The sequence below is a fragment of the Hemiscyllium ocellatum genome, chromosome 14 (assembly GCF_020745735.1).
Source record: "Hemiscyllium ocellatum isolate sHemOce1 chromosome 14, sHemOce1.pat.X.cur, whole genome shotgun sequence".
NCBI lineage: Eukaryota > Metazoa > Chordata > Chondrichthyes > Orectolobiformes > Hemiscylliidae > Hemiscyllium > Hemiscyllium ocellatum.
Window position 1 is genome coordinate 13537148 of NC_083414.1, and position 23895 is coordinate 13561042.

The window sequence follows — 23895 nt, forward strand, 5'->3', positions numbered from 1 at the left end:
GTCAGTTCAGGTGCAGCCTTTCCTTTTGGTATGGTTCCTTCCTGCCCCAGTACTGATGCCAGGGTCTCACAAAATGGAACTCCTCTTTCCTATACCACTCCTCTAACTTTTACTTTCTTTTTAACTCTGCTAGTCTTCATATTACTCTGGTCACAGTGAAGTTTACAACACTCAAGGTCCTGTTGTTTAATTTTGTTCCTAATTCCTGTTTATTCCCAAACAGAACATCTTGCCTACTCTTACCTTTGTTGGTTCCAATATGGACCACAAGAATTATATCTTCTCCCCTCCCCCACCTAATCCTTTCATGTCAATTCAGAATGTCCCTTGCCTTGGCATCAGATAGGCAGCACAACCATGCAGGATTCTTGATCCTGTTTACAATGGGATGCTATCTGTGTCTCTATTTACCACCCAGTGTCTTTTACAACTGAAGCATAACCTCCCTATTTCCGTGCAATAAGCAATGACATTCTAGTAGTTTTCATAAGTATTGCACTACCTGAAGACTAAAATTTTTAAAATCATGCATGAGATACTCAGATTCCTCTGCTTTTCAGATTCATGAACTCTCTCGATTTAAATAACGTGCTGTTTTGTACCTACCAAAATCAAATTTTATACTCTCTTTGGCGTGTTCTTTGCCCACTCATTTAATCTTTTCTCTCAAGTCCACTTCACAACTTGATTGCCTAGCCATCTTTCTGTCATCAGAAGTTTAGGCAACAGTCCCTTCCATTCTTTCATACAAGTCCTTGATATAATATAGTGAAGTCGCAGTGCTGATCATTATGGCAGACCACTTTTGCATAACTGTCATTGTTGTATAAAGCCACAGTTATGCCTGCTGATAGCTTCCTCTTCGCTATCCACATAGAAATGATTCCCCTTACACTGACCTTTTATTTTCTGCAGTAATCTTTTTGGTGCTTTATTAAATGTCTTCTAGAAATCCAAGTGCAGTACATTCACCAGTTCCACTTTACCCACAGCACATTTCCTTTAAAATGTCGTAAATTGGTTAAACATGAATTCTCCTTAACAAAACCATATTGACTGACTTTCCTTGAATTTTCCTGCATCTCCTGCTAAATGACTTTCATAGCTTCAAACATTTTCCCTATGATGGATGTTAACTCACTTGTAGTTTTCTGCATTTACAAATTGGAGTTGAAGAATGGAATGGGATCTTATTGAAAAATGCAAGTCTTTTAGAGTGCTTGAAAGAATAGATGTGGCGTGATCCTTTGTCCTTGTGGGAAAGGCTAGGATTAGCAGGCATAATCTGTGTGAAGGATAGCCCTTTTAAGAATGAGATGGAGTTTATTTTGACGGTAGTATGTCTGTGGGAATCTTTACCACAAAATGGCTGTCAAGGCCGTGTTGTTAAATATCTTCAAGGTAGAGAGAGGAAGATTCAAACCTTTAAGGGAATCCAGAATAATTGAGAGAATTATAGAAAAGTAGAGTTGAGGATTCTTGGATCAACCGTGATCTAAATTTTAATGCCTTGGTCAAACGCAAGGGGGTGAATGACCTCCTTCTGTATCTTAAGGTTTTATGATCTTCCAATTAAATGGGACCTTCTCTAAATCCAGGGACATTTGAAAAAATTAAAGTCACTTCATTTATTTTAAGATTCTGGGATTAAGTTTATCAGGGCCTAGCATGGAACCACCTGCAGCATTGTCAATTTACTTGGTATCACTTTGTAATTTTTCTCCACTCTTGAGTCTTTACCCCCAGTGTCTTTTTCCATTTAATGATTTACAGCTGCTTCTGGGATAGTACTTCAATTCTCTAAAGTGAAAAATGCTGCAAATTATCCATTCAATTGGTCTGCCATCTCATTATTTTGTAGACTTGCGTTTTATAGGACCAATATCCCCTTTGTCTTTTTAAATAGCTATAGAAACTTTGTCCTCTAAATTTTTAGCTAGTTTTATACTTCTGATTTTTTCCTCGTTTTAGTTATTCTTTGATTTGTATTTGACCAATCTTCTGTTGCCTATATTTGCATAATTATGCACCTTTTTCTTTGTTTGATGCTATATTTACCCTTTTTAAAATCACGTGGTGCATCAGGTTCTTGGAAATTTTCTTAGTTAGGTAGATGAAATCATTGAATAAATTGGAATGAATCATATGGTTGTGTGATCCTGCAGTTCTACATACTTAGCGTGCTCGGCAATACTGTATTGGGAGAGGTAGTGAGCAAAAGGCAACTGCTTTATCGAGCAGATGAAGAATCACTTGGAGCTCCTCCCAGAGACCTGGCAGCAGATCCAACTTAACACAGATGTGAAAACAAATCTAAAAACAATAGAAAGGTGAAGATGATGAAATACAATTTATAGATATTTTCATCTTTTAATGTGAAGAATAAAAGCACAGAACTTGGTCACAATATTTATTAAGTGTTGTTCATTGCTGGTAGTAATTGCTGTTTTCATTATTTTTCCAGGGATTAATGCACCTTCAGGGGAGGCCAACATGTTCTTTTGATCCTGAGGGACTTATATTTGCAGCTGGTGTGAATTCTGAAATAATTAAACTTTATGATCTACGATCATTTGACAAGGTAGAATCTTTTCTTTTTAACTTGATGTGCATTCTAAGAGCACTAAATTCAAATGGATGGGACTGGTTTTCTGCAGAGGCAGATAATGCCTAGTGTAGTATTTTCTTAGAGGTACACTAAGATAGCTATTGCTGATATCAGCTTGGAAGCAAATTGCTTCTGTGCAACTCCTGGTTGGGAAGTAGTTCAACAGGGGTAAGATTTTGGGCAGGATGACTGTTGCATAACACCTTCTCTTAAAGAGGCACTGCTGTCTTTAGAAAGGAATATACTGAAAATTGCTTTGGAAGAGTAATATGTTTTTTATGCTTTCTTTGAATGATTGTACGTCTGACCCTCATTCTGGCTGTATGGCAATAGATACATTTCAGTTTTCTCCTCTTGAGAAATCCAGTTAGCTTTCAGTTTCTGATAGACTGGCAAAAGACACCATGGTATTACTGCAGATTTGTGTAAATTAAAAATGGCATTTTTTTTTATACTCTGTTTAGTTATGCTGTTACATTTCTGGCATCTCCTTTCAATTACTGAACCTGAGAAACGCCATTAGCAGCAGATTATTTGTCCATGAGGTTGGTCTTCTGGCAGTCATGGGCTACGGATTTGTAGAGTTATTTTCTCTTTACATCAAAGTGTTTAACATGGGAGACAGTGGCAAGCTGAGACCACATGTTGCACCATGCATATTAATCTTACTGAATCACTGTTGTGCATTTATCAGTGACATCGGCACCTGTAAGTTAGGTAGCCTTTACTTGAGCTGGAAAGGAGATGGTAATTTTCCAATATTCACTGGGCTCTACAGATTGAAAAACAGCAAATGTAATGTCACTGCTTTAAAAAAAGAGGTAGACAATAGATGGGGAATTATACACCAGTTAGCTTAACTTCTGTAGAAGGGAAAATGCTCAAATATTTTGCTGGAAAAGTGCAGCAGGTCAGGCAGCATCAAAGGAGCAGGAGAATTGACATTTCGGGCATAAGCCCTTTTTCAACACAGTTTTCAACTCTGATCTCCAGCATCTGCAGTCCTCACTTTCTCCTGGGAAAATGCTCAATTCTATTATCAAGGAAGAAATAGCAAGGATCTAGATAGAAATTGTTCTGTTGGGCAAATGTAGCATGGGTTCATGAAGGGTAGGTCATGCTTCATTAATCTACTGGAATTCTATGAAGACATTACGAGGACAGTGGACAATGGGGACCCAATAGATGTGTATCTGGATTTCCAAAAGGCATTCAACAAGGTTTTTGCAAGGTTTGTAGCTCAGGTTGAGGTTTAGGGTGTATGTTTGCTCGCTGAGCTGTAGGTTTGATATTCAGACGTTTCATTACCTGGCTAGGTAACATCAGTGGCGACCTCCAGGTGAAGCAAAGCTGTTGTCTCCTGCTTTCTATTTATATTGTTCTCCTGGATGGGGTTCCTGGGGTTTGTGATGATGTCTTTCCTGTTTATTTTCTGAGGGGTTGATAGATGGCATCTCGATCTATGTTCTTGTTTATGGTGTTGTGGTTGGACTGCCAGGCCTCTAGGAATTCTCTGGTATGTCCCAGGATAGATGTGTTGTCCCATTCGAAATGGTGGGGTTTTTTTTCATCCATGTGTACACTGAAAAAAAAAACACCATTTCGACTGGGACAACACATCTATCCTGGGACAGGCTAAGCAAAGACGTGCCAGAGAATTCCTAGAGGCCTGGCACTCCCAGCACATAGATCTAGATGCCATCTATCAACCCCTCAGAAAACAAACAGGAAATGACATCCCCAGAAACACAGGAACCCCATCCAGGAGAAAGATAAATAGAATGCAGGAGAAAACAGCTTCGCTTCACTTGGAGGTCGCCACTGATGTTACCTAGCCAGGTAATGAAACGTCTGGATATCAAACCTACAGCTCAGCGAACAAACCTACACCTGAAATTCAACAAAGTGCTGCACAAAAAGGCTGCTGCATAGGATAAAGATTCAAGGTGTGTTACGGGCACTGGACTAGTATAGATAGAGAATTGCTTAACGTACAGGAAGCAAAGAGTACGGTTAAACGTGTGCTTTCCAGGTTGGCGATCAGTGACTAGTGGTGTACCTCAGAACAGTGGTGGGACTGCAATTGTCCACAATTTACATAGATGACTTGGAATTGGAGACCACATGTAGTATGTCAAAGCTTGCGAATTACGGTAAGATAAGTGGTAGAACAAAGTGTGCAGAGGACTGTGAAACTTTGCAAGGGGGCATAGCTTAAGTGAGTGTGCAAAAGTCTGGCAGATGGAGTACAATGTTAATAAATGTGAAGTCATCCATTTTAGTAGGAATAACAGTAAAAAGACTTGAATGGTAAAAAAATTGCAGCATGCTGCTGTGTAGAGGTACCTAGCTGTCCTTGTGCATTAATCACAGAAGGTTGGTCTGCAGGTACAACAGGTAATTAGAAAGGCAAATCGGATTTTGTCCTTCATCACTGAAGGAGCTGAGTTTAAAAGCAGGGAGATTTTTTTTTTAAAAGCTAAGGTAGATAATTTATTGAACAGTAAAGGAATTAAGGGTTCTGGTGAGTGGGCAGGTAAGTGGAGCTCAGTCCACAAAAAGATCAATCATGATCTTATTGAATGATAGAGCAGGCTTGAAGGGCCAAATGGCCGACTCATGCTCCGAGTTCTTACCAGTGTGGTGAACTTGGGAGTTACAAGGAAAATTAAATACATTGTAAAGTTTTTATCCAGTAAGAGTTAAGATTATTCAAAAAGTTGAAAGTAGTTTCCTATTTCTGTTAGGGTCCTTTTGCCACTTTTAAAATGCAGTATGAGCGGACATGCGAGTGGACAGGACTGAAATTCAGCAATGATGGAAAACTGATGCTGGTGTCTACCAATGGTGGTATGGTCAGACTCATCGATGCATTTAAAGGAGCAGTACTTCAAACATTTGGGGTAGGTGAAGTTTTTATGAGCACAGTAAAGCTTGAGTTAAAGATTGTTTTTTGTTTTCAAAAAATGGTATTTAGCATATAATGTAGAAGTCAACAACAGATCATTAGAATCCAAGAAACATTAAGCACAATGAGGCCAAATGTGTGTCATTAGTTTGCTAAGAAACCTCATTGCTCTGTTCTGATCCATAGCCCCATTTCTTCTGCTTTTTGATATTTATCTCTACTGCCTTTTTAAAAAAAAGTGCACTGGAATTTGCCTCAATCCTGTAGTAAAGCATCATGCCCCATGAGTTTAGGAGAAATATAAACTCTTCCTCCAGATGACCAGTTACTGACTCCAGTGTAAAGAGGCTTTTACATTTTACCCAATTAAAAATATTCCATAATTTTTGAAAACCTCAAATGTTGGCTGTAACATTTTATTTCAGTGAACATATCCCAATTTCTCAGATCCTTGTTGCCTTTGTATTATCTAACAAATCTAGAATGCAGTCATATCCACTTTATAAAACTCAAATTATTTACTGGCTTTTCTTTGCAGCTCTACTAGTACCATCAGGGCTTTCTGCACTTGACCTGCTACATCCTCAAGTATTAACTAAAATCCCTGTTTTGCCCAAAATATCTTGGTGCCTCATTTGACTGTATTAAATGGAATTGACCACTCCTCTACCATTTGCCCTTTTAAGCACTTTACATTCCAGCTTGATCCCCTAATTTTCTCTCATCAGCGACTCATCATGTTCTTCTTGCCAAAAGTTCAGTTGCCAAGAGCTGTAGTGGACCAAGCACTGATCCTGAGTTGCATCTCTGTCAGATCATTCCCAGCTAGAGCAAAACCCATTAAACCCAACTCTTTATTCCCTATCTGTGATAGTGCTGCAATTCTTTCATACCGTAAGCAGGATCTTTTGTAATGAATCAGCATGGTGATTTTTGTTTCCAAACATTCTTTTCCCAATTGGGCATACAAATCTGTTAACTTTGTGTTAAACGTGACATGTATCCCAAATGTTTGGCTGTTCTCATTCATTCATTCATTTCTAAGTACTCACCAGTTTTATTTTGAGTTAGACACTTCTAAGACTCTTGTAACAGTTACTATTAACCTAATTGATTTGGAGTTGCCTTCTCTTCAACTGCAAGAATTCCAGTGGTCCTATTCAAGACCAATGTGTGATAACAACATAGTGCATACTCACTTTGTTACAACTGGGATGTGGACATGATTTATTTATTGCCCAGAGCAGAGAGTCAACCATATTGCCTGTATCGGTCTGGAATTACATGAAGGCCAGACCAGGAAATGCTGTCAGATTTCTTCAGATATTAGTCAATCATATGAGTTTTTATAGCAATCGGCTATGGTTTTTATCTTTTGATAACAGGTTTTGATAGAATTCAAATTTCAGCATCTGCATGGTGTGTTTCAAACCCATGTTTGAGGGTTCTGGATTATTAGTTAAATACATTAATGTCTCCCCAGGTGGGAAGGAAGCAGCACTACAAAATGTAGCCTAATTCCCTGTGCTGTTCTGAAGAGGATTGCACTGTTAAAACTAATACCTTGTTCATTAATTTCTCAGTTAACAGAATGCTGACTTTGTACTAAATCATGTTTTTTAATATTTTAGGGATACAACAACAACAAAGGTATTAGTTTGGAAGCATCGTTCACACCAGATTCTCAGTTTGTGATGATAGGTAAGTTTTGGGAATTCCAGCTTAAGCATTTTGATGCATTTATTTCTCTTCAGCTGTCAAATCAAAAAATATGGGAATGTAATGAAAGAGTGAACAGCCTACTCTGCTCAAATGCTGCAAACATGGTACATTTATATGATAGCTGCTCACTCTTCCTCCATTTTGGGAAAAGTGTGCTAGTTTTGATCTGCCCTTTATCCTTCCCCTCAGCAACATTGTACAGAGGAAAAACAATTCAAACTCTGTCAATAGAAACTCCCTAAGATGTCTCAAGTTCTGCAAATTTGAACAAAAACATTTTCATATCAAGAAATCGAGGCAAGCAACATTGCACCAAAGCTCCAGGTACTGCATTGCTGCAGATAGCATGCAAGTTGACATCTATACACTGTACCATACGGTGAACTGAACTGGCATGGAAGTGATATTATTTGCAGGTGATACATAGAGGTTTCAAGAGTGCAAGTAGACAAATATCAAGTTGTCTAAACCAGGGGTGATTAATTCATAAAGTTCATAACAACACTGATTAATAGATTTGAGATGTCTGTTATTGTTTATAATGTGATTTTTATGTGAATTGAGGTTCTTGTGTAGGGTGGTATCTGAACATTATTCCCTCCCACCCCCCCCAAACAAAAAGCCTCATACTTTCCATTCTATTCATGCCAGTCACAATCCTATAACGTCTGTCAGATTGCCCCTGAACCTCCTGCAGTCCAGTGAAAACAAACCCAGTCTATCTAACTTTCCTGCATAGCTAAAATTCTCCATTGCAGGCAACATCCTGGTAAGCCTTTTCTGTACCCTGACCAAACCATCCACATTCTTATGGTAGTTTGGTAACCATGTTGGCTGTTTTGTGGCTTCTTTTAGATAATTGCTAACAGGCCTCTCAGTTTGCCCTTTGAGGGCAGACATCTGCGGTCTTTTATAATTACAGATTACACATCACAGCGAAAGGTAAATTTGATTTTATAGATCTCAATGTCTCTGAACCCATCTTGGTCACTATAGAGTTTTTTGTTTTACACTTGTCAGAATGTTGATTATTAAATTTGTTATTGTCAGTATGAAATTAATGAAACTGTTCTAGTGTGCAATTTAAATATGTTTTGACTTTCAGGATCTGAGGATGGTAAAGTTCATGTGTGGAATGCAGAAAGTGGGTTAAAGGTGGCTGTTTTGGATGGAAAGCATACAGGTCCTGTCTCTTGCCTCCAGTTTAATCCCAAATTTATGACATTTGCCAGTGCATGTTCAAACATGGTATGTATGTAAAGCAATCGGAGAGAAATTTATAATATGAAATTTTGAGTTAAGATTATTCTGGCTCTTTTGAGAGTACCTCAGTTATTGATCAGTCAGTATCAGCAAACTTGGCAAAAATCTGGATTCTCTCCAATCTACAAGAATTCACACTGAGGAGCATGCTTGCTGATTAGCCCAGTTAGCCAGTTGCCAATGCAAATGGATAATTTTTCCCTGTCCTTCCCTACCCTTTTAAAACCTGAGAAAGTGATAATGAACAGGCTCCTCTGTGGCCATCAGTAAATTTCCACTTAAACGGTAAATTTACATTTAAGATGTGTTATTTTAGACTGTTTGTTTGCATGCATGTTTGCCCCTTTGGCAAACTGCAGCAAGAAACCAATTCACTAACAGGATGATTAATTCTTCTACGTAAGTTAATTACTATTATGTAGTACAGAGGAACCTCGAATATCCGAATACCAATTATTTGAAATCGGATTATCCAAAGGAGATTTCAAGGTCCCGACTACATTACATCAAAGGCATGTTTCTAACAGTGATGACATCTTTTGTTTACACTGATTTCAACAGGCACCATCTCCAAATGACTGATCTCGCTCTTCGTGCTCTCAGTGCTCGCTCATCGCGCGCCCGCGCATCGCGCACCCACGCTCTCGCAAGATGGTGCTGAGACTCACGCACTGTGCTGCTGCTGCAGTTTCCTGAATAGGGAACAGACTTTTAAAAACTCCAAGCTCTAGAGGAAAAGACATTAAGCGATTATCTGAGCAACATAGTGCCCGCTCATCATGCTCGGATAATCAAAGTTCCCCTGTAAATGTTTTGTGTTGCACTGTTTTTCAAATTAACAATTCAAATGTGGATAGATTTAGAAAATTGGTTTTCATTCCTCTGAACTGCACAAGGTTGTTGAGGTTCTAAAATATTGCTGTATTCCACTTTCATCCATTTATTTTATTCTTCAGGGGCTTTCTGGTACTTATTTCCGCTGTTACATTAAACTAACTTTCTGCACAATAGCACTCTTTCCCTTTTTAGTATAAAACAATTTTTCAGAAATTAAAGGGTTTTGGTGTATCAATATTTCCTGAGGCCTACAATCAATATTTCAAAACCTTTGACATGAATACAGCAGCATGTTTTGGTCTAAAATTGTAATGCAGACTAGTGAATTTGTTCACCTCTGTGGAATAGTGTTTTAGTTCGTTGAAAGTCTCTATGTATTTTAATTTCTTTGCAGGCGTTTTGGCTACCTACAATTGATGACTGAAGAAAGAAAGAAATTGGTATTTTTTAAAGTTGGCTGAGAAATCAATGACAGACTGAATGCGGAAAGTGGATGCCCAGATTTTCTGGGGGTCTCCATAGAGTTGTGAACTTGATTACAGGCTGACAAAAAAAATCTTTGTGCTTGGATGTCAATGGTCGTGGTGATGATTACATCTGCGTATGTTCTTGAAGAAGTAGTGAAAGTGAAGACTTTTTTGCCCACTATTCTTCCCTCATCAAATAGTCTTCAGATTTTGAACTCATCCCTGCTGCATGATTTTTTTTTCTTGGGTACATGCCAACTGCCTTTTAAAACTATTGTTGAAGATACTGGAATTTCTTTTTCAGTAGGAACTTGCAAGTTGTCTGGGAACATGGACAGTACTAGCCACAAGATGTTGGGGCCCAGTGCCAGTATGGCTGTGATTTCATTTCACATCTCATCCAGAGTTAGACTAGGTGTTCAGCTCATTAAAAACTGAAGATTCAATTCAGCATTTCATCAAAATGGATGTCAGCATGTGAAGAACAGAATCTCCTTGTTTGGATTATATGGTTAGCTTTTCAGAAGAACCAAGCTAAAATCAGACTGCTATATTTTTGGCAATGTCAGCCAGCATCTGAAAAGAAACTTAAGTTTACCCTTCAAGCCAGTGATGTTTCATCATAGCTGTCATGAACTTGAATCATTTAACTCTTTCTCCTGTTTTCCAGAGTTTCAGCATCTGTGGCAGTGTGCATTTCAGAGTTGAGCCAGTTGATTTACTGTGGTACTCTAAATCACTTGCAACTGCTCTTGAATTTTAATTTGAAATATATCACTGTTTCTATATTTGTATATTTGTACAGTACAAAACCTGGTTTCAGTTCAGAACAAACTATTCTTAAGAATGTTCTTGAGATATCCTTTGTGAATACAGTCAGGTGATTTCAGTGGGATGGTTTTTTGTATTTTCTTTCATTGTTCTGTCCTTAAATTTGCCTAGTTCTTAAATGTTATCAAATGCGCACTCTCACATGTAAATTTTAATGGGTTTTGTTTGCTGTCTCCCTTTCTCCATCAGCATTTTGAAATATTAAAAACTCTTGAAAATATATTGTAGTGAGATGTGTTTTGCAGCTTTGAATAAGTTTGCTTCTATTGTTAGGGTGTTTTGATGTGCCAAAGAAACATTTCTGCCACAACCAGGAAAGTATTATTTACTATGCAAAAACCTGAGGATCTATGATCCATCAAGTTAAATATTTGAAACCACTGAAGCCCTTTGGAAGGTGAATTTTTTTGGGAGGATGTTAAAACAATAAATTGCACACAGCTGGCAAAAAAGCCTCATGGCTTTTACTTTTCCTGGAAAATTTTGAATGATCTGAAGTATTGAATTGAGGTTTTGGTTTACAGTAGAGGTCAGAATCTCTCACCATTCATATGCAATTTTTCAGAACTTGAGAGGGGGAGGGAAAAGTGGTTCCTCCTTTCAGTTGACTGTCTTGGCAACAATTCGTGCTGGCCAGTTCCACAATTGATGATAGGCCAGAGAATTTCAACTTTTCTGATTATAGGGGATTTTGCATTTTTGTGATGATTGGAAGATTAATCTAATCTATTAATGGAATCTTTAGTGGAGTTATCTGCAAAAACAATTTTACTTCCAGTAATTATAAGAGGATGCAACATTTCACAGTGCCCTTCAAGTGCAGATTCTGTACCTAAATTGTTACGATTGTTTTCAAATGGCACTACCAATGCAACTCCTAGGCTTTGAGTGAATACCTCAACTTTGATGGTTAATCCTGATGGAAAGTTAAAGAATTGGATTAAGTGCAAAAGTCATCACTTTGTGAAGTGAGTTTTTATTTTAAGAGAGTGATGGACTATAACACACCTTGCAGCTGGCATAAGGTTGTTTTGGCAAAGCTCTTGTACTTGAGACTTGAATTTGAGGTGTTTCCCGAGTTTTTTAATGCAGTCTTGTTAATGCAGAATTTTCAATCCTGTCAGAAAATAAATATTGTGGATAGGATACAATTGAAGGGAACCACTAGTTTGTGAAATCTCGATTATTTTCTTTGAGTTAGGATTGTGAAGTACTAACTTGACTTTTTCTGATCTCCCAAATTCTGCTCAGCCTGCTGTGTTTTTACCAGTGTTCACTTTTTCCAGTATTCACCTGTTGCTTTATAATCGTCTTATTTATGGACAGGTGTTCCATTAGTGTGACCTAGTGAAATTAACTGTCCTTTTCTGTATATCCTTGATTGTTCAATTCAGCGATTTTTTTTCTCTCTCTCTCAGTTGCTTTGTTCAATAGATTATGGACTTCATGTTTTATTTAAACCCCCCCCCCCCCCCCCAAAAGACAATAAAAATATAAATGGCCTGAGGTGAGCAGTAATTCTTTAGCAGGTCCCACAGCTTTGAGCAATGAATATGTGCAATTACTCAAGTCTAAATAGCATAACAATAGTGTCAAAAGTCATTCATATTGGTTTGGTTTGCTGAGGTAGATATAGAATCAAAAAATTTGTTTTGAAAATATCTTAGCAGTTTGACTCCTGAGAACCTTCTGACTTGTACTCTGCTCATCACCTGCAGCATTCACTATTGGGCTTTTGGATCACATGATAGCTGGTGTACATCATGGCTGTAACCTCCGCAATATTAGGAGTCTTTTGCAGTATATTCTGTCATAAGTATTGAAGAATTATGAAACATATGCAAGTTCTAATGTGCAGCAGTACTTGGGTCTTGCACTGCCTGAAAGGTAGTAAATGATTTCTGGCACATTAAATGTGATACTTCACATATCCTTGCAATAAATTTAAATATAATGTATATAATACCTATAGTAATGAAATAAATACTGTTAATGTGGTTTTAATCTCTGGTATTTTCGGAGCTAATCATATTGCCATAAATACTGTTCCCAGCCAGCTTCTGTAGTTTAATTCCTTGCGGTAATCTTATTATTTTATATCTCTGTGGTATTTAATGTTTTATATCGTTTCATAAAAATTTTTTTATTAAAGAAAAGGGCCAGTGACTGTTTGCTGTTGAAAATGCAAGGATGCAATTTTGTGTTGGTAGATAATCTGGTGCTTCCCCATGTGCATCAAAGTAATTTTTGATGGGCTTGTTCTCCTTGAATGATCCTGTCATGTTCTTGGCATTAAGACACTTTCCACTCTCTTTGCTCTGAGTATATCTATCAGAGAGGTGCTTGAAAGAGAGGCAAAACCTTTTCTTTTTTCCAAAAGAAACGGAGCACAGGGAAGATGTTTTAAACAGTGACCAGTGCAATTTGTTCTTGAATATGGTGAAATTGTCTTCATTGGTTATAAAGCTATTGTATTGCAAAATTTTGTATAAAGCTTTTGCATATTGCTAGTGTATACATGAAGATTTGCTTGGAAATATTTCTGTAAACTGTGGTAAAATTAAATTAGACATTTATTTCATCAACATAGATGCTATGTTCCATTTTTAAAAAAAATTCCAATCAAGTAAACAAATGGAAGTGTTTGAAGTGAAAAGCTGAAATTGTTCAGTTATATGAAATTTGCAAACCACGTAAACTCTGCTCATCTGCACAACAGATGGAGAGGTGGGTGTGAACTTAATTTAAAAAAAAAACAATATTTCATATTCATAGGTCACTTGGCACTACTGTCTTGCAGAACTTGACCCATGTGTTTATTGTTCAGGTCAGTTTGGCAGCAACTCGAACTATTTGGCCTAAGGATTTTCAGCTTCAGAGAGCCTGTTCCATTCAGTTCGTGTATTTCAGTTGCTCTGCAATTGTATGCAAGAATGGCTGATCTCATCTTCAACTCCCACTTTCTTGTCTGCTCCCCATAACACTTTAAACCATTGCTAATTAAAAATCTATCTCATAAAATTTATTGTCCTGGCATCCACCACACTTTTGTGAATTCCAGAGATTTGTGGTAATCTGCCATTCCTATGCCCAAAACCATGACCCCTCATTCTGCATTTTCCCATGGGGAAACAGCCACTCTGCATTTACTTTGCCAATTCCTTTTAGCATTTTATAGACTTCAGTTGCTAATGTGTGAGGGCATCTTGTCAAACTCCTGAACAAAAATTGAACAATATTTTTACTTTCAATTACTCACCAACATTGTTTGTAAAGGCACACTGTGGTATGGGTTTAGCCTAATAGTGGAAGTCTGTTTTCTAATTTTGCTCTTGAACTACTAAAATCCTAGTACAAACCCTGTGGTATTATTGTTCTATGACCAGACCACAAAAATAAAGGAACAGAAGGTGAAGGCATAATCTAATGTCAGTTAGGCAGATATTGAAACTTTTTACAGTGTATTTTATTCAGAATTTCTGGTTTTTAATGTCAACATCATTGTAGGAGACATATCTCAATCGAGTATCTGGATCATAGAAAATACCGTCCTTGTTCTCCCAAAGAAATTTGCTTTGCTTATATGTTTGGGTAGGCTGAAGTCAGAAAGTTTATCCATCCGTACCGATAATCCATTAATTCATTGCACCGTGTGGTGCACCAAGATACCATCTGGCCTTCTCAAGTTGCAAAATGCACCAGAAGTAACAGTGACATGAGAGAACACATAGTGCTTAAGTGTTTCACCTTCGAGTCTAGGTTTAATTTTTAGATGTCTATCTTGTCCAATGGATGAATTTTTTTCTTTAGAAAGCTCATACATTAGCCCCCCCCCTTGTTATCCCGTTATGTCTCAGCCAAGTTTTGAAGCATTGCTTGTATTATTGCTTCCTGTCCTTGACCCTCCCTTTTGCTGCTGACCCTTTGGTATGTTACTCACCATCTAAAGGTTGAAATTGCTGTTCTGGCTTGAAGGTAAAGTTGCAGGCAATCGTGCTCCCATGCACTTGCTGTCTTTGTGCTAACTGGAAGTATGTGCATGTTTGGAAGGTGCTGTCAAAGATATCTTGGTAGATGATATGGAATCATAGAATTCCTACAGTGTGAAAACAAGCCCTTCAGCCCAACAAGACCACACCGACCCTCCAAAGAGTAACCCACCCAGACCCATTCCCCTACCCTACCCTATTACTCTACCTTTACCCCTGACTGGTGTGCCTAACCTACAAATCCCTGAACACCACGGGCAATTTAGCATAGCGATTTCACTTAACCTGCACAACTTTGGACTGAGGAAACTGGAGTATCTGGAGGAAACCCATGCAGACACAGACAGTTGCCACAGGCTGGAATTGAACCTGGGTCCCTGGCACTGTGAGGTAGCCGTGCGAGCCACTGTGCTGTCTTGGTAAGCAGTGCTGTTATTGTTTGTCAGTGGTGAAGGGTTTGAGTGTTGAAAGTGGTGAATGTGGGTATCAAGTGGGCTTTTTGTCCTGTATGATGGCAAGCTGCTTGAATACAGTTAAGCATGTACCCATTTGGGCAAGTGGACAGTTTTCTGTTTTCGTTGGTGACTTCTGCCTTGTCAAGCAGAATGCACAGGAGTAAAGAAGGATCTAGACATATACAAAGTTCCTGCAGGCCATAAGAAAATCCTGGGATCATAACCTAATCCCCACCTCTACTGTATCATGTGCCTACTCCCTCGCCTTACCATTTCCAATTTATTTGAAGGATATTGGCATTACTGGCAAGATCAGTCTTTAATTGCTATTCTAGCTCCCTTCAGCTGAACTGCTGTAGTCCACCTAAATTGGTTCTTATATTTGTTTTGACACAACTGCTTTTTAGGCTATTTCAGAAGGCACTTGAGAATCAACCATGTCAATTGACATTTCTACCAAAAATGTGCCAGTCACTGACCTACACTGGCTGTCACCCAACATCCGAAAGTAAACATTTTTCTTGAATATTTCAAACATTGTCTCCTCTACCCAACTGGCCACACTTCATTCAAATGCTGGCAGCAGGACCTGCAAGCACTTTATTTTGTGTGGGATGTTTTTCTCTAATCCGCACCACCCCTTCACTGTTTTGCACTCAGTGATCCCTGGGTCTTCTGTTTACTGCAGTAGGGCTGATTGTCGATTTTCCTTGATCCATATATTTTTTTCTCTGTGAAGTGTTAATTTGTGATTACTACATTATTACTATAATATATAAAATGATCACCAGGTGGTGCAATGGAACAAGAATGAGAGTGCTGACTGCAAAAATTCTGAAAGTGAGACTTCTTCAATTTCTGTTTTCAGTAATTGTCAAAACCTAATGTAAGAAAACGTGGATACAGGCAGAGAAATGCCTTCAAATTGTTGCAACCTGAACAAATGAGAATGTAGTGTACTTCTATCTGCATAATGATTTAATATGCAGAGTGCAAAAATTATTGGTCATCTTTGTCTGAAGAATGATCTTTAGATCTGAAATGTTAACTCTGCGTTCTCTTCACATGATGCCAGATGTGCTGAGTTTCTCCTGAAATTTCTGATTTTGTTTCAGATCTCCAGCATCTGCTGTTCTTTGGTTTATTTTTCACCTTTATCTTACTTATTTTTCTCTCATCTTATTATCTTCGAGGAGAAAGTGAGGTCTGCAGATGCTGGAGATCAGAGCTGAAAATGTGTTGCTGGAAAAGCGCAGGTCAGGCAGCATCCAAGGAACAGGAGATTCGTTCCAGCAACACATTTTCAGCTGTGATCTCCAGCATCTGCAGACCTCACTTTCTCCTCGAAGATAGAGGTCTGCAGATGCTGGAGATCACAGCTGAAAATGTGTTGCTGGAACGAATCTCCTGTTCCTTGGATGCTGCCTGACCTGCGCTTTTCCAGCAACACATTTTCAGCTCTGATCTCCAGCATCTGCAGACCTCACTTTCTCCTCGAAGATAATAAGATGAGAGAAAAATAAGTAAGATAAAGGTGAAAAATAAACCAAAGAACAGCAGATGCTGGAGATCTGAAACAAAATCAGAAATTTCAGGAGAAACTCAGCACATCTGGCATCATGTGAAGAGAACGCAGAGTTAACATTTCAGATCTAAAGATCATTCTTCAGATAAAGATGACCAATAATTTTTGCACTCTGCATATTAAATCATTATGCAGATGTAAGTACACTACATTCTCATTTGTTCAGGTTGCAACAATTTGAAGGCATTTCTCTGCCTGTATCCACGTTGATGAGAGCCGAAAATGTGTTGCTGGAAAAGCGCAGCAGGTCAGGCAGCATCCAAGGAACAGGAGATTCGTTCCAGCAACACATTTTCGGCTCTCATCTTATTATACCAGGCAACTCGAATTATGCAAATTTTGTAAGTCATCCCGTTACATTTGGAAATATAATTTTTGTTGCTCTTCCAGTTGTTTTGTGGGATGATCGAGAGAAAAAAGGAATCTGAATTTTCCAGGTTCAGTAAACAGTTACAAATTAATAATGGGTTTAGATATTGCTGGCTAGGCCAATATTTATTGCCTGCATCTAATTGGCCTCAGGAAGGTGATAGTGAGTCAGCACCTTGACAAGTAGCTTCGGTCAGCCATTTCTGAGAGCAGCTTGAAAAGTTGACCACATTGCTGTGTGCCTGGCATCCCACACTGGCTAGATTGCTGAGGGCAATTGGTCCTTCAATGCAGTCTGGTAAATTGCACAATTACTGGTCCTAACTACTACTTGTTCAATTTAACTGAATTCAGGTTCCCTTGCAGTTGTGATGGAATTGGAATTTAAATTTGAGTCTGTGTATGGATCAACCAGGATTACTACTTCAATAATATAACCATTTTGCTGCCATTCCCGTATTATTGTCGTTTGTTCCTTGTCCAGGTTCACATCAGAAGCAAGCTTTTCTCTCTCACCAGAGGATAATGCAGTTGCACCCAACCATTTTCACATGCTTTATAAGTAACAGCGAGAGAACTTTCTACAGCCAGGGTGACTGAGGCCAATTATTACTTGTGGTTCTGGCTGGAGTCCCAAGTTTTTAAAAAACGCCTCATAAGGATCCACCATATTCTGTGCAAACTTACCTGTTTGAATTTTGTGTTGTTTTGTAATATATCTGAACCTAAATTTTAATTTTGTTGTTGAAGCAATTTATTTGTTTTTAAAAGTCCTAGTATAGACTGCAAGCATCACTGGCAAGTTCAGCACTTGTTGTCATAATTTGTTTTTAAAGATTTGTTCATGAGATGTTGACACTGCCTGACTAGTGCAATCCATATTACACTTGAGCAACTACTGGTGAGCTGGCTTTCTGAGCCACTGCAGTCCTACAGAATGTAAGGACACCACAGTGAAAGAATAGAAATGTATTTTCAGGTCAGGATGGTGAATGACTTGGTGATGAACCTAATGGTAGTGCTATTCCCATTTGTCTATTGCCCTTCTTCAGGTAGGAGAAGACAGTTGGAAGGTAGTGCCAAAGGAATCTTGGGAAATTGCTGCAGTGCATCTTGTGGATGGTGCACACTGCTGATACTGAGTGTTAGTGGTAGGAGGAATGAAATGTTGAAGCTGCACACATCCAAGCAGGTGGAATGTATTCCATCCAAGTCTTGTAGATGGTGAATAGGAATTAAAGAGGCAGCAGGTGAGTGGTGTTCCCATGTATCTGCTGCTCTTTTCCTTCTAGATGGAAGTGGTCATGGGTTTGGAAAGTGCTGTCTGAGGATCTTTGGTGAATTTCTGCAAGGCGTCTTGGAGACCGTACATATTGTTGCTACTGAGTGGCAGTAAAAGCAGTACGACATCCACAAGAATCCACCATGACAAGTATGTTATTTTGTCCTGGATGCTGTCAAGCTTTGAGTGTTGTGCTGAAATGTCGATTCTCCTGCTCCTTAGATGCTGTCTGACCTGCTGCGCTTTTCCAGCAACACATTTTTCAGCTGTACCATCACAGCTGAAGTGGCGGGTATTTCATCACACCCATGCCTTGTAAATGGTGGGCAGGCTTTGGCGAGTCAGGAGGTGAGTTACCTTTTTCAGTATTCATGTTGTGAGGCAGTATTTTCATAAGTAGAGATGTTTAACAAGGGCTTTCCAGAACTTAAGGCCCAGCTCCTGACCTAACTTCACTCACAGCAATCAAAATGTTTTAATTTTATTTAGTTGTCCTCCATAATTTCCAGCATTTAAAACATTTACAGAAGATATTTATAGTATTTCATCAAATGGCCTGTGTAGGCTGCAGGGTTAAATATCTATGTAACTGTTGTTACCGTTTGTCAGTCAGGGTTGTGATAGTACATAGATAATGGGTATGACATGGTTTTCCACAATTAAGAAGGGAAGCAATGTCAAAGTGCCACACTAAAATTTGAATGCACCAGTTATTGAATTTGGTGGCCAGCCTCCTGTTATAACTACTGAGAATTCAGACAAATTCAGATAAGGACTGTTATTATACACTACAATGTGGAGGTGCCACATGGGGTGAACAAAATTAAAATCGGATTTATTTGGAAGTAATAGCTTTCAGAGCACTGCTCCTTCAGGTAGCTGATTAAAGCTGGTACTTCCAAACTAACCTGTTCGACTATAACCTGGTGTTGTGCGATATTTTTTTTTAATAGTGTACACTATTACAAAGGAAGGGGACTGACATTTGAGGCTGCAGTTCTTACATGTTGGAGGGTTTAAAGGTTTGAGATTCCCCAGGAATTCTCTCACTTAATCCCTCAAAGTTAGCAGCTGAGTTGGAGAAATCACCACTTAATGGCCCGTATTCTAGTTTAACTGGGTTACCCACAATTGTTTCGGTCTCTCAGGCAATGAAGAAACTTCCCGGACCAACCCGGCCTCACATGCTCTTCGTAATCTGAGGGGTAAGTTTTTGTTTTTCTGCTTCAAGTTCCTCTGGAAACTTTAATGTTTTTAAATCCGAGTTCCATGGGGTGTCTTTAAATAACTTGTCAGTGCTTTTGCTGCAGTTTCAGTAACAAAGCTACACTACCCTCAGACTTCAGATGCTGTCATTAGTTCATGTACATTTGGTGTCAGACTTTTAAAAAGTGTTGATGTATTTTGAGAAATCTTGCTGATAGTAATCATCATTGATCCTTGTTTTCTTTATTAAGGAAACTAACTACTCTTCAATATTTATACATAGAACCAAATATGGATGTGAAAAAATGGCACTGCTACATGAAATAAAATATGAAAATTAAATAATTTCTCTTTACTCACAGTTTAGCCTTTCCCTTTTTTACTCTACATAATCTGAAACTATTTTTACCAATTTACTTGTCCTCTGATCTAAAAAAATGTTACTTAGAATTACCTTGATTTTAGAAAGGTCTTCATTTTGTGCTTGTTAAGTACTTGAAAGAATCTCTCTCCTACAGTACAGATAGGGGACATGTTTCACAACCTTAAACTGGCCAATATCAGTCAAGTTAGTCAATACCAATAAATTGAAATTCAACAGAGGCCACCCAGAATGTAAGTTAGGCTGGGACCTAGCAGCCAAAAAGGAATCCAACAATGTGTATTTCCTCTTTTGATTGGGAACAGCAACACTGCACACTGTTGGCTTAGCAAAGATTCACTAAACAATCCCCATTGGTGGCAAAACATTAAGTGTAAGCATGAAACTGGCCATTTTCCCTGGCATATGTTCTCATGAGTATTCACTAATGCAATATTGCTCATGGAAAAGGAGTGAGTGGTATTTCAGGCACTTTGACAGGATGTTCTTCTCATGCACCTGCAGTGATCCTCAAGTCTATTGTAAACACACGTGTACGCTTGGAACGCCACCATTAAATTGTCAGCTTTGGAAACCTTCCAGTGTGCTTCAGGTGAAAACTTACACTGCTCCCCCTAAGTTATGCAATGGGATCACAAATACTGATATGTCGTCAAATGAGGCAAAGTTGCCATCTTCCAGTTTCCAGTCATTTTCTTGTCGCGTGCCTCTTGCTTTATTCACAAGACACTGGGCCAATAGCGTATACCTACAGAAATAAAGATAGATTATTTACACTTCAAGGTCTTATGGCACTGGCTAGCACTTCTATTGCTCAGCCCAGAGAGTGTTTGAACCCCATGTTAGAACATTTTGGCCACAGGAAGTACATTCATAATGTGGCCAAACAGGTTGAATATGGATAGGGCAGTCTCCTAGCTGCAGAGCAGCACTCTTGAAGTTACATCGCTGGTGACACGCAAGTGAAGAGGCTTTTTTGAGCTTGTGTGGCTTAATTGCATATTGCTTTCACAAACTAATGTGCTGGAAGAGGCAGCGGTCAATTGTTTTCTATCTGAATTTTACCAGCGTGTAACACTAACAACAGTGAAGTGATCTAATAACGTGTATTTTATGTCACCACTGCAATGAGAACTGCTAACACAAGGTATCTTTTTACCTGCGTGGGTTATGTTTCTGGTCTTCCAAAAAGTTCCGACTGATCTCTGCCACTTCCTTATTGGAGACAATATCCCATAATCCATCAGTGGCCATTATCAGAACATCACTTTGGTCAAATTTATGTTGTCTCACGTCAAAGACTGTAACCTTTGCAAAAAAAAAAGTTGCAATGATAGAGCAAAGAAAAAGCACAGCAACTAAGAGTCGGTCATTTGGCCCTTTGAGCCTGTACTGTCTTTTGAATATGATCATGGCCAATCCTCGACATCAGTGCCATTTTCTTGCCTTCTGACCATACCCCTGATGCCTTTATTCAAGAAATAAAATCTCTTTCTTGAATATAGTCAGTGACCTAGCCTTCACAACTGTTGTAGTAATAGATTTGCCAGGTTGACCACACAGTGAAGAAATGTTTCCTCATTTCAGTTGTAAATGGTTTTCCCAGTCACCAGAAACACCCTCTAGGCATCTAGCCTATAAGCCCTGTTATAATGTTAAATGTTTCTAAGCTCTAGTGATTACAGGCCTCTTGAACCAATCTTTCTTCATAATATAGTCCTGTCATCTCTGGTTTCAGCCTTCTCAACCTACTTTGTACAATGATCACTAAGTATCTGACACTTAGGTTCAGCAGTAACTATAACACATCAAAAATAGTTTGAAGTGTGTGGAATTATATTTGCTCTTTGGTTTCATAAATAACGGGAGTGGATTGGACTGCGACACTGTGTTGGTGGTGCTGTCTTTCAGATGAGATGTTAAACTGAAGCCCCAGCCACTTGGGAAAGGTATGGGAAGTTCTGGAGAAATTCAGCAGGTCTGGCAACATCTAAGAACAGAGTTAACTTGAGAGACATGTTAGATATTTCCAAATCTTTGGGTTTGTAATTCTGATCTCTAGAATCCACAGTATTTTTAAATTTTGACATTTTGGGCAAAAGCCCTTCATCAGGAACGAAGGGCTTTTGTCTGAAACGTTGATTTTTTTTTTCCCTGCTCCTCAGTTGCTGCCTGACATGCTGTTCTTTTCCACCACTAATCTGGACTCTGTTTTCCAGCATCTGCAGTCCTTGCTCAACACCCTAATCCTCTCCCCCCCCCCCCCCCCCCCCCCCCCCCCCCCCACCTCACCATATCTCTTGATCCCTTAATCCATGAGACCACAAGAATATTGTATGTTTAAAGAAGACCAACCCTCATTCTAAACTGACGTAAACACCTAACCTGTTTAGCCATTCTTGGTTCTTCATCCCAGTTTAATATTGACCTTCCTCCAGTGTCACTACAAAATATCTCCTAAATATCACTCAAGTGCAGAAAATACAGCAAAGGACAATGGGGATACAAACACAGCAAGTGAAGAATTTTCTATCTACATTGTACAGTCTGTGAACAATATTCTGGAAAAGCTGTTGCTGTTTCCCTGAAATACTTACCTCTGGAATACAGGACAGAAATGGTTTTACATAGAGATTAGTATCATAGGCCTTCAATCCATGGTCTCCGAAGCCTCGTGTGACTGCAATCATCCCCATCACTCGTGTCTGAAAGAGAAAACAAAATCTTTCTCACTGAAATTGTCAAAATAAATGACAAATAGTGTGAGAGGTGAAGTCACTTCTGTGTCCATTGAAAGAATAAAAGGGCAGGTGTCTGCATTCCAAAGAGATTTGACAAGAATGAGGAGGGAAACTGCAGACAAACCAAAACACTCATTTGAAGAGTTTTACCTATCCAAAGTCTTTAAAAATTCCTTCTTGGAACACTGACATCATTACCATTTGTTGACAATCTCTAATTGCCTCCGAACTTAATGAATTAGAGTTCTAGAGATGTACAGCACAGAGACTCGCTAGGTCATTTCAGAGGGCAGTTAACAGTTGACCACATTATTGTGGGTCTAGAGTCACATGTAGTCCAGACCAGGTAAGGATGATAGATGTCCTTCTCTTAAGGGCATTAGTGAACCAATTGGATTTTAACAGCAGTTAATTTTTTTTATAGTTACCAATTCTATGTTACAGATTTTTCAACTCCATCAGCTGCTACAGCAGGATCTAAACTCTCGTTCACCCTCAGGTTTACTAGCCCAGTGACGTTATCACTTTGCCATCAACTCCCCTATCTCAGCAGTCCCTAATAAATAGCAATTAGGAAAAGGAATTACACTCCCACCATCCTGACGATTCTTCTCTCCCCATTGAGAATCAGTCAATAATGCATGAATTAGCAAGTGTGAACCATTCAGCTCATCTTTTCAACAGAAATAATGCTGATCTTGGATTTTAGCTCCACTTAAATTTTAATTCCCCATATCCTCAGTGGTCATAAATCAGGGCTCAAGCAATCAATGGTCTCAAGTCTGCTGTGGGTAAAGATAAATACGGCAAGCATTTTCACATTTGAGGTTGAGACTTTCTAAGATGCAGCCAAAGTGTTGGGTGCAGGTAAGTTCAATGGCAATGAACTCACCACTCTAACCAACACGATTCATAAAAGCTGACTGGCGGGTTTCTCAGTAAATTGCAGATCTTGGTATCAAAAACCCACCTCTCCATCAGCCCTAGAGATCATTATTGAAGACTTTACCTTCAGGTGCTCCAAAGGCAATCCCTTTTGGGACTTGAGGGTCTGGGGTCTGCAGGGGAAGGGGTGTCTGAGGCAACGGCAGGGTGATGGTACTGAATTTTCCTATATCCCTTCACTCGGCTGCAAACTTTCTGCCAGTGTTTCTGCTGATCCAGCAACAGACTCAAAGCTGGCAACTGCTTGGTCCCTTTTCAGGAAACCAGCCACTTCTCTCGCCTGCTGGGAAGGCAGGTGTAGTGGC

At 39.0% G+C, this 23895-nt stretch overlaps 2 protein-coding genes across 2 annotated transcripts in view; one reads left to right on the top strand and one right to left on the bottom strand.

The window, feature by feature from the left end:
- wdr82 (WD repeat domain 82) overlaps window positions 1–13221 on the top strand; it is a 35503-nt gene extending 22282 nt beyond the window's left edge. Inside the window, exons 5-9 of the mRNA XM_060835386.1 lie at window positions 2465–2581; window positions 5356–5511; window positions 7148–7217; window positions 8344–8486; window positions 9733–13221. Of these exons, the coding sequence (XP_060691369.1) occupies window positions 2465–2581; window positions 5356–5511; window positions 7148–7217; window positions 8344–8486; window positions 9733–9762 (516 nt within the window). The 3' untranslated portion in view covers window positions 9763–13221. The remainder of the gene's footprint in view (window positions 1–2464; window positions 2582–5355; window positions 5512–7147; window positions 7218–8343; window positions 8487–9732) is intronic.
- Window positions 13222–18781: 5560 nt separating this feature from the next.
- Window positions 18782–23895, bottom strand: part of LOC132822073 (protein phosphatase 1M-like) — a 44148-nt gene continuing 39034 nt past the window's right edge. The window contains exons 8-10 of the mRNA XM_060835088.1: window positions 22502–22609; window positions 21064–21212; window positions 18782–20652 (exon numbers count right to left, since the gene is read on the bottom strand). Of these exons, the coding sequence (XP_060691071.1) occupies window positions 20505–20652; window positions 21064–21212; window positions 22502–22609 (405 nt within the window). The 3' untranslated portion in view covers window positions 18782–20504. The remainder of the gene's footprint in view (window positions 20653–21063; window positions 21213–22501; window positions 22610–23895) is intronic.